Consider the following 10793-nt stretch of genomic DNA (forward strand, 5'->3'; position numbering starts at 1 on the left):
TCTAATATTTCAATACAAAAAAATAAAAATTTCTGTTTTGCAAAAAAAAAAAAAAGATTGGAACCGTGAAATTTTTTCACGGTTTGGAATTAAAATTTCAAGCCGTAAAAAAATTCCACGGTTTGAGTATTTTTAAAATTATTCTTAAACGTTGGTTATTATTATTAAAACAATTTTTTAATTGGATAAAAATAAAAATGTCGGCTAATAACTCAAGTATATATTTGTGTGCTGGTTGGAATTTTAAAAGGTCAACATCTTATCGAGAGAAATATGAGGCTCATAAGCCCATCCACAAAGTTGAATATAGTCTTTCCCAATAACAATAGAAGTCTAGTGTAAGTAGATTATAGGTGCCTTTCGGCAAGATGAGATCGATTAAGTTTCTTTAGTCTCCCTAAAATCTTTTTAAATTTTCTTAGTCGGTTAATACTTCCAAACATCGATAAAGAGTAACTTCAGGTACAAAATGGATCTGTTGAGGGATCCAGTTGCAGCCCGCTGCAATACGCGCGCCTGGAGATATTTAGTTCGGGACTTCTGAGTTTTTAGGTCGGGTCTAATGAAATTTGTTTTTTTTTTCTTTTTTTAAATTTCATAGAGGCTGCAGAGTGATAAGCATAGCTCAACCTCTCCATCTTTAGATATCTAATATTTTTAGAATTTTTTCTAACCAATGTGCTACTGTCTCGTTTTTTAAAGAAATTTGATAATGCATACATTTATAATTCAATTTTTCTGGCTAACGTTGGACAACAAACTGCTAACTCAACAGGTGCTATTGTCGGCAAAATTCAGTTGAGACTAGTGACTACATTATGTGGAACTGCGTTTATGTGGTGCATTTCTGAATAGGATTGATGGCGCAGTTCAACATCTTCATTAGAGGTGGTGGACATAATCACAATCTAGATTAATAGAAGGAAACAAAATTCACGAGGGTCACACTAGGACCTTGTTTGGGGGGCTCTTTGGCAAGAAAGAAATAGAGATAGAGAATCAAACTAACTCCTTTGTATAGGTGTGGCAGTTTATAAGTTGTATATTTAGAACTTACAAATAAATTTCTTTTATTAATATATTAATAAAAAATTATATAATTCAATTTCTGAACTTAGATTTAATTTGATCTATATATGTTATATTGTCAGATGTCTAATGTTAGTGTTCATAGTTTATGCTGGTTTAGTGCTTTTATCTAATTAATTAATTAATTAATTAATGCACGCTATGGAAGTATGGATTCAGGTCAGGTCTAGACTCTACAGTATATGATCCGATCTGATTTGCGAGATCAAAGAGACTTGAGTTGAATCAACTGAAGAACGAGTAGATATATTAACATTTTTAATATGAAAAACAACTTTCTACTATTTCATGAGAAATTATTATCTAATTAATTTCTCATATCCCTCTCTCGCATAGAAATTAAATTCGCATTGAGAATGAAGAGTGTTGAAAATAACTAATCAAATATACCAACCGGAGATGCAACTTTTGGGGACACATATCAAAGGAGTGTGAAAATTTTCATTTTGCCCTCTAATTTGTTCTCTGGCGCTATTTACTTTCCCACGCGATTATTGCTCTCACAGTCGATTCTTGCTCTCTCAGTCGATTATTTTGCTAGTGTATAACCAACAAAATTAGCCATGGCTAGAAGGAGGCCCGCAATCGGAATCGACCTTGGCACTACATACTCTTGCGTTGGGGTCTGGCGTAATAACCGAGTGGAGATCATCGCCAATGACCAGGGAAACCGTACGACGTCTTCTTGCGTGGGCTTCAAAAAAACCGAGAGACTCGTCGGTGATGCAGCTAAGAATGAGGCCACTAGCAACCCTACCAATACTGTCTTTGGTGTGTCTCGCTCTTCTAATATTTTCTTTCAAGTGACTCTAGCACAGAGTTTCGTATTTATTTTTCACATAATAAATAAATAGGTACCTATTTAACTGTACTTATTTCTCACTGGAGTTGCTAAATGTTGTATTTTATTTGGAGGCATCTCTCGGTACACAAAGTAAAACCAAAAGCACCAAATTTATTCTAATAGGTATCCCTCTGCTTTCATTTTATTCACTTGGCACGCCGGACCATAACAACAACCAAGCATTTAGTCCCCCTGCTTTCATTTTTACAAAAAGTTAGGATTATAATATAAATAGTTACTTGATTTTATTAGAGCATTTTCTTGTTGAGTACAGTATTTATCAATTATTTATAGCAGAATTGACTTGCAGAATCTAACATACCAATAGAACAGTCAATTTATGGCATAAAAATAGCATAATGATTTTCTTGTTTTCATTTTCTTTTAGCTGTCAAGCGGTTGATTGGCAGACGCTTTTCTGATCCATGCGTGCAAAGTGACAAGAAGCTCTGGCCTTTCAAGGTAATCAAGGGAAATGATGATCGGCCCAACATCATTGTCGATTATCAAGGTGCGAAGAAGCAATTTTCTGCTGAGGAGATATCTGCAATGATTCTTAGAAAGATGAAAGAAGTGGCAGAGGCATTCCTCGGTTGCACTGTAAAAGATGCCGTAGTCACTGTCCCTGCATACTTCAATGATGCTCAGCGTCAGGCAACCAAAGATGCTGGTCTTATTGCTGGCCTGAATGTTATGCGTATCATGGATGAGCCGACTGCAGCTGCTGTGGCTTACGGCTTTGATACAAATGCAGTGAACTCTCCTGTGAAGAAGAATGTGCTTATATTTGACCTTGGTGGTGGCACTTTTGATGTCTCATTGCTTAGAATTAACAATGGTGTAATTGAGGTGAAGGCCACTGCTGGTGACACCCACCTTGGCGGGGAGGACTTTGACAACCGTATGGTGAATCATTTGGTTCAAGAGTTTAAGAGGAAGAAGAGGAAGGACATTAGCAACAATCCGAGGGCTTTGAGGCGCCTTCAGACTGCATGTGAACAGGCGAAGAGAATCCTCTCCACCACCACTCAAACTGCTGTCAGCATCGATTGTCTTTATGAGGGGACTGATTTCTATTCCACAATAACTCGTGCACGGTTTGAAGAGCTTAATGTGGACCTTTTCAAGAAATGTATTGAGACTGTGGCAAGGTGTCATTATGATGCTGGCATAGACAAGGACAGCATTGATGTGGTGGTTCTCATTGGTGGTTCTACCCGGATTCCAAAAGTTCAACAACTCTTAAAGAATTATTTTAGTGGGAAGGTGCTTTGTAAAAGCATTCACCCAGATGAAGCTGTTGCATATGGTGCTGCTGTACATGCTGCAAAATTAAGCGGGCAAGGTTGTGACAAGATTAGAAATTTGGTTCTCATTGATGTCACCCCACTTTCGCTTGGTACAAATGTTAAAGGTGATATCACAGATGTCATCATTCCAAGGAACACGCCAATACCAACACAGAAGTCTCACAGGTACATAACGTGCAATGATTTTCAATCTGCATTCGACATCAAAGTTTACGAGGGAGAGCGTGTGCGGTGTGAAGATAACAATTTACTTGGGCATTTTAGACTACCTGGGATCCATCGTGCACCAAGAGGTGAAACCGAGATGAAAGTATATTTTAAAATTGATAGTGATGGCATATTGCATGTATCTGTTAAGGAGCCAGTCAGTGGTACAAAGAAACATATCATCTTGATCAATAGAGAGGGCAGGCTCAGCAAGCAGGAGATAGATAGGATGGTGCAAGAAGCAGCAAGGTGTAGAATGGAAGATGAATTGTTTAAAGAGAAGGTTTTAGCCAAGAACTCATTGGAAGACTATGCATACTCCTTGAGGAAGTTGGTGAAGAACGATATTGTCGTGACTCATGCATCAGGTGGATATGCCAAGTACATTGCTAAATATGTCGACAAGATAATCGAATGGCTCAAGCATGATGTGCCCTTGGATGCATACGTGTATCACACCAAGAAGAAAGAGCTTGAAGGGATGAGCTCCACCCTCTTGAGAATGAGCCAATATGTTCCCGTTTTTTGGTGCTAAATTTTAAAATTTTGGTGATAACCATTCTGAGACTAAAGATGAGGACTATCATTGTGGTGATGACTAGGAAATGTCATATGTGATATTAATTAGTGGGAAAACTATTATTTGTGTGTGTGTGATTTATTTTTCTTTTGGTTGGGTTAGAGTAGAAAAGGATTAATGTGGTTCTAATCTTTTGGAGTCAGTATAGTACCTGGAGTCCTAGAGACCTGGACATTAATTTGCTAGTAAGCTATTTTCTTTGCATGATATTTACTTATCATATCCTTGCGTCTTAGTTTATAGGACTTTGGAGTATATCTCAGTAAAAGTTTGATCTTGCTAGTAAAAGTTTGCTTCTTAGTCTATTTTCGTTCTTAATTGTTTTAAGAGTGAGTCTATGGTACTATGCATATCACGGGGTTGGTCCGTTCTACGGCTCAATATTCGAGTTTTCAAAATTATAATAGTCGATCCGAACCGTTCATCTTGTTCTCCATATTAATATGTGTTTGGAGACCAAATTTTACATATTTTGAAAATTTTTTACTATTTTTTTAGATATTTAGAAAATCACTTGATCTGAAAATTCTGGACCATCCAAAAATAGTGATTTTCAATAAATCTAAAAAAATAGTAAAAAAATTTAAAAAAATGTAAAATTTGGTCTCCAAACACATATTAATATGGAAAACAAGATGAACGGTTCGGATCGACTGTTAGGATTTAAAAAGTCAAATATTGAGCCGTATTACAGGCCAAATCGTAATATTCATAGTACCATAGACTCACTCTTGTTTTAATGAGTTAGGCTAATATGACACTAGTGTTATATCAAACTAAATAACACCGCATCTTAAACCCTTAGATCTTCTTTAAGATTCGTACAAAATGAAGTGCTTGAACAGTAAAAGCGGATAGTACGAATCTTAAAGCAGATCTAAGGGTTTAAGATGTGGTGTTATTTAGTTTGATATAACACTAGTGTCATATTAGCCTAACTCTGTTTTAATATATATATTAGTTACCGTATATTTCTTACCATGCAGTTGAGCTTTTGGTTGGTTCCATGCCTGCTTGTCACGAAACACGCGTTTCATAAATCCTTTTTTGTTTTACCCCGGGGGTTTTCACACTTGGTGGGATATGAATATGATGATATGGTTTCCACATTATTCATAATATAAAGAATACATTTTTTTTTAAGTTCTTAATATCTTCCAATTATTTTTAATTGACCCTTTTTAGTTAAATAATTGTGTACTAATTGGATATATAAATTAATTATAATAATCAAATATGTATGATGCAATAATTAAACATGTATTATAGAAGAGATTAACATATATATATGTATTATCTAATAATCAAGTGTACATTTGTAAGTATTAAATTTATAATTTCAAATTAGTTATAATAACATCAAAATGAACCATCATGAACATGTGGTCTCCTGGTTAAAGACAATTTTTGTATAAAAAAAATCACAAATTTGAAATTCGGATGAAGCATTCTTATAGATATTTAAAGATAAGGAGATTATGCCCCACCTTTATCTAACAAAGGACTTGAGTGATATACAAGCTTTTATCTCAAAAATAAAGGTTGAACCTCTAATTTTTACTTTAAAAAAATCATCAAAATACGTAATGATAAATATCAACAACCTTGACCAAAATAGCTTCTTAATTATAATTTAATGATGTCTAAATTAAAATAAATAAATATTTATTTTATCTATATTTATTTAACAAAGCATAGTAAAATTGCAAATGTATTTTCGCATACAAATCCGCATATGCGACCACATGCCACATATGCGATATGCAGTTGCCTTCTGCATGTATAAACAAAACCACATTTTACAACACTGCTCATTACCTACCACCTTGTTAATTCCCAGTTCAATAATCTCGTCTTTAAGAACAGCTGCCCAGAAGGAAGATTGTTTCCAGGTCGATTATACTAAAAATTTGTTTAATATATAAGTATAATTTAATTCCTAAAATTCTTTGAACATGCACATGTTATATTGCAGATGTCTAATTAATGTTAGTGTTCACAGTTTATACATGTTTAGTGTTGTTCTCTAATTAATTAATGCACGTTGTGAACTCAGGTCAGGTTTAGAGTATATGATCCGATCCAATCTCTAAGACTAAGAGACGGATCAGATTGAATCATTAATAAAGCCCGTAGGCTTAGGCTAGAATTAAATTAAATTCGCACTGAGAATTAAGGGTGATGATACTAATACAATCAATTTTTTATATTAACACAATAATTTCAAATTTTTTAATTATATGGAAAAAATTATTTTTACTTGATTTCTCTCTAGATATCATACCTTTTTTAGATGCGCTTTCTTTATATTAATGATCATTGATTATTTATTTTATTTTCATCACTAAAACATCTAGTAAAATTTTTAGGAACTTATTAGGAATATATGTATTTCATTTTTTTTTCAAATTTAAAAAGTATAACTAGCTAGAGGAAAGAACCTAAATTATAATTTTATTCTTACCATTGATTAAAGCAATTCAAAATAACAAGAAAAAAAAAACTGCAAGAAAAGTACGTATAAGATTTGTCGAGCATAATAATCATATATAATCATAACCTTTAATTGTTTTTTTTTTTTTTTTGTCTCAAATGATGTTGTTTTGGATTTGTATATGCTCTAGTAACATAGTAAAAATAAACTGTATATAATATTTTTATAACAAAATGTTATAATATTTTTTTTATTTTCTATACCGACTATTTGTATTCAAACAACAAAGGGCCGAAATAAATATTTATGAAAACTAAAATCATTGATGCACAACTAGAGATGCATATATCGTATGATTTTTCTTTTGTTTTTTTTTCTCAAATTAGATAAAGATCTAAACGGATAACATATATATAGTAACTAATTAATAATAATGACGAATATATATATATATATATATATATATATATATATATATTAAATAATTAATGTTTTTTTAGCATAATATTGCATAATTTCCGGAGAAGAAAATAGCAGTTGAAAGAACTATATATGTATATAAGGATAAAACTGTCTATAAAGTTCAAAAAATTGAACTTGTTGTCTTAAAATAAAATAAAAATATTGTGTTAATATTAGCACCCAGAATTAAGAGTGTTGAAAATAACTAATCATATATATCTACCGGAGATGCAACTTTTGGGAACACATATCAAAGGAGCATTGCCCCTCTTGTTTTCTGGCGCTATTTACTCTACCACGCAAATACGCGATTTTTGCTCTCTCGAGCTCAGTGGATTCTTTTGCTTAGTGCCTTAGTGTAACTGTAACTGTCACCATCAAATTAAGCCATGGCTGGAAGAACGAGCCCCGCAATCGGAATCGACCTCGGCACTACATACTCCTGCGTTGGGGTCTGGCGGAATGACCGAGTGGAGATCATTCCCAATGACCAGGGAAACCGTACGACGTCTTCTTGCGTGGGCTTCAAAGAAAATGAGAGACTCGTTGGTGATGCGGCTAAGAATGAGGCCTCTAGCAACCCTACCAATACTGTCTTTGGTGCGTCTCGCTCTTCTATGATTTTTTCTTTTTGATCAAGTGACTCAAGTACAGAGTTTCGTATTTATTTCTCACATAAATTGCCACATTATTTAGTTTCTCACTTATTTGTTTTTCTTTTCTTTTTTAGGGCTAGTGGTTTGTTTTAGAGTTAGTGGTTAAAGTAACAACCAAGAAATATATATATTGATGAAAAAAAAAAAGGTTATTTACAAGAACCTTTTGCCTATGAACTCATCCTACCTAGGTACCTATTTAACTGTATTTATTTCTCACTGGAGTTGCTAAATGTTGTATTTTATTTGGAGATTTCTCTGAGTATACAAAGTAAAACCAAAAGCACCAAAGTTCTCCTACTTTCACCGAATTTATTTTAATAGGTACCCCTCTCCTTCATTTTATTATCAATTGGATGTTTTGCCATTACCATAAAATGTGTCATTTTCTTATCAATTGGATGTTTTATTTGGTCTTTTATCAGGACAACAAAACTCGTAGTACTTTATCAATCTGCTCTTTTATCATTATTTATTTGTTTTATTAATTTGGTGCTCCTGCTTGATGCTTCTTTAGATGTTCATATTTTTGACTTAATTGAGTCTTCATTGAAGTTTACCTTGTAACGAATTCTCTGTTATGTTCTGATGTTCAAAATAGTGCCAAGAACTTTATTTGTTGCTTCTGTAACATTAATTCATGCATTGTAGTTGACCAATAATCTAGACTATATAATATAAAAACACAGATACAAGTAGAATACAGTATTTTGGTTGTAAAAAAATATGCTACTTGATGTGGCCAATCCGTGTGGTTGCTGCTACTAGAAAAAGTAAATACTTTATTGTGAATTTTCTTCAACCAGAAAATTTTGATTTTTTTTTTTAATAAAAGGTAGGATTAGAATTTAAATAGTTGGTTGATTTTATTAGAGCATTTTCTTGTTGAGTATATTATTTATCAATTATTTATAGTAGAATTGACTTGTAGAATGTAACATACCAATAGAAGAGTCATTTTATGGCTTAAAATTAGCATAATGATTTTCTTGTTTTAATTTTATTTTAGCTGTCAAGCGGTTGATTGGCAAACGCTTTTCTGATCCATGCGTCCAAAGTGACAAGAGCCTCTGGCCTTTCAAGGTAATTGAGGGCAATGATGACCGGCCCAATATTATTGTCAATTATCAAGGTGAGGAGAAGCACTTTGCTACTGAGGAGATATCTGCAATGATTCTTACAAAGATGAAAGAAGTGGCAGAGGTATTCCTCGGTTGCACCGTAAAAGATGCTGTAGTCACTGTCCCAGCATACTTCAATGATGCTCAGCGTCAGGCCACCAAAGATGCCGGCGCTATTGCTGGCCTAAATGTTATGCGTATAATGGATGAGCCAACTGCAGCTGCTGTGGCTTACGGCTTTGATACAAATGAGGTTAACTCTTATGTGAAGAAGAATTTGCTTATATTTGACCTTGGTGGTGGCACTTTTGATGTCTCCTTGCTTAGTATTAGCAATGGTGTAATTGAGGTGAAGGCCACTGCTGGTGACACCCACCTCGGCGGGGAGGACTTTGACAACTGTATGGTGAAATTTTTGGTTGAAGAGTTTAGAAGGAAGCATAGAAAGGACATTAGCAGCAATCCGAGGGCTTTGAGGCGCCTTAAGACCGCATGTGAACAGGCGAAGAGAATCCTCTCCACCACCAATCAAACTACTGTCAGCATCGATTGTCTCTACAAGGGAACTGATTTCTATTCCACAATAACTCGTGCACGGTTTGAAGAGCTCAACGTGGACCTTTTAGAAAAATGTATTGAGACTGTTGCAAGGTGTCATAAGGATGCTGGTATAGACAAGGACAACATTGATGCAGTAGTTCTCGTTGGTGGTTCTACCCGGATTCCAAAAGTCCAACAACTCTTGAAGAATTATTTTAGTGGTAAGGAACTATGTAAAAGCATTCACCCAGATGAAGCTGTTGCATATGGTGCTGCTGTACATGCTGCAAATTTAAGCGGGCAAGGTACTGAGGAGATCAGTAATTTGGTGCTCATTGATGTTACCCCGCTTTCGCTTGGCATTGATGTATTAGGTGATATTACATCTGTCATCATTCCAAAGAACACGCCAGTACCAACACAGAAGTGGCATGAGTACTCCACAAGTGCAGATTTTCAACCTGCAATCGACATCATAGTTTATGAGGGAGAGCGTGTGCAGAGTAAAGATAACAATTTACTTGGCCAGTTTTCACTATCTGGGATCCATCCTGCGCCAAGAGGTGAAACCAAGGTGAATGTATCTTTTAAAATTGATAGCGACGGCATATTGCATGTATCTGCTGAGGAGCCAGTCAGCGGTACAAAGAAAGAAATCACCTTGATCAATAGAGAGGGCAGGCTCAGCAAGCAGGAGATAGATAGAATGGTGCAGGAAGCAGCAAGGAATAGAATGGAGGATGAACTGTTTAAAGAGAAGGTTTTAGCCAAGAACTCATTGGAAGAGTATGCATACTCCTTGAGGAAGAAGTTGGTGAAGAACGATAAGGCATCAGGTGAATACGCCAAGTACATTGCTGAAGCTGTCGACAAGATGATCGAGTGGCTCAAGCACGATGTGCCCAAGGATGCATACGTGTATCACACCAAGAAGAAAGAGCTTGAAGAGATGAGCTCCACCCTCTCGAGAATGAGCTAATATGTTTCTGTTTGTGGAGGTGAATTCTCAAATTTTGGTGATGACAAATTTGAGACTGAATATCTTTGTGATTATGACTAGGATTATTATTCTGATGGTGACTAGGATATGTTATATGTGATATTAATTTGTGGGAAAAACTATCATCCTGTGATTTCTTTTTCTTTTGATTGGGTTACAGTAAAAATGGATTAATCATGTCCTTGTTTCTTAGTTTATAGAAATATGGAGTAAATTTTGTGAGTGATAATTTAGTTTGCTAATTGTCATATCCTTAGCATTGAATCTTCTTAGTTTATTGATATATATATCCTTTGTTAGTTTATAGCTTAATCTCAGTAAAAGTTTTTTTCTTGTCCGTGATTTTGTTTTCCCCAATTTTCTATTTTTATTCTTAATTCTTTTAATATATATATATATATTGGTCACAGTCTATTTCTTACCACATGCACATAATCTTTGGTTGGCTCCATGCCTAATTGCCACGAAACACGCGTTTCATGAATCCTTCTTTTTCTGGGCTGTTTCCGGAATTCGTATCCTCTGCATTAACTCAAAAGGGAATCTTTTG

At 34.7% G+C, this 10793-nt stretch overlaps 1 protein-coding gene across 2 annotated transcripts; it reads left to right on the top strand.

Annotated features, from left to right (window-relative positions):
* Nucleotides 1-1614: 1614 nt before the first annotated feature.
* On the top strand, nt 1615-10408 carry LOC144546051 (heat shock cognate 70 kDa protein-like). 2 transcript variants are annotated; one of them, XM_078294604.1, is made up of 3 exons: nt 1615-1860; nt 2322-3799; nt 10073-10403. In XM_078294604.1, the coding sequence occupies exons 1-3, from the start codon at nt 1653-1655 to the stop codon at nt 10220-10222; spliced, it is 1836 nt and encodes a 611-aa protein (XP_078150730.1). In that variant the 5' UTR covers nt 1615-1652; the 3' UTR covers nt 10223-10403. The 2 variants fall into 2 exon arrangements, with proteins under 2 accessions (XP_078150730.1, XP_078150726.1); XM_078294600.1 differs by lacking the exons at nt 1615-1860; nt 2322-3799 and adding an exon at nt 7302-7526 and having other exon boundaries at nt 8592-10408.
* Nucleotides 10409-10793: the final 385 nt, after the last annotated feature.

This window comes from Carex rostrata, chromosome 2 (assembly GCF_964058835.1).
Source record: "Carex rostrata chromosome 2, lpCarRost1.2, whole genome shotgun sequence".
Classification (NCBI taxonomy): Eukaryota; Viridiplantae; Streptophyta; class Magnoliopsida; order Poales; family Cyperaceae; genus Carex; species Carex rostrata.

Bases quoted from the DNA above. Each gene is read 5' to 3' on its own strand.
- LOC144546051 (XM_078294600.1), top strand. From the start codon at position 7,316: ATGGCTGGAAGAACGAGCCCCGCAATCGGAATCGACCTCGGCACTACA. The intron at 7,527-8,591 runs GTGCGTCTCGCT...ATTTTATTTTAG, and splicing joins CCCTACCAATACTGTCTTTG to CTGTCAAGCGGTTGATTGGC.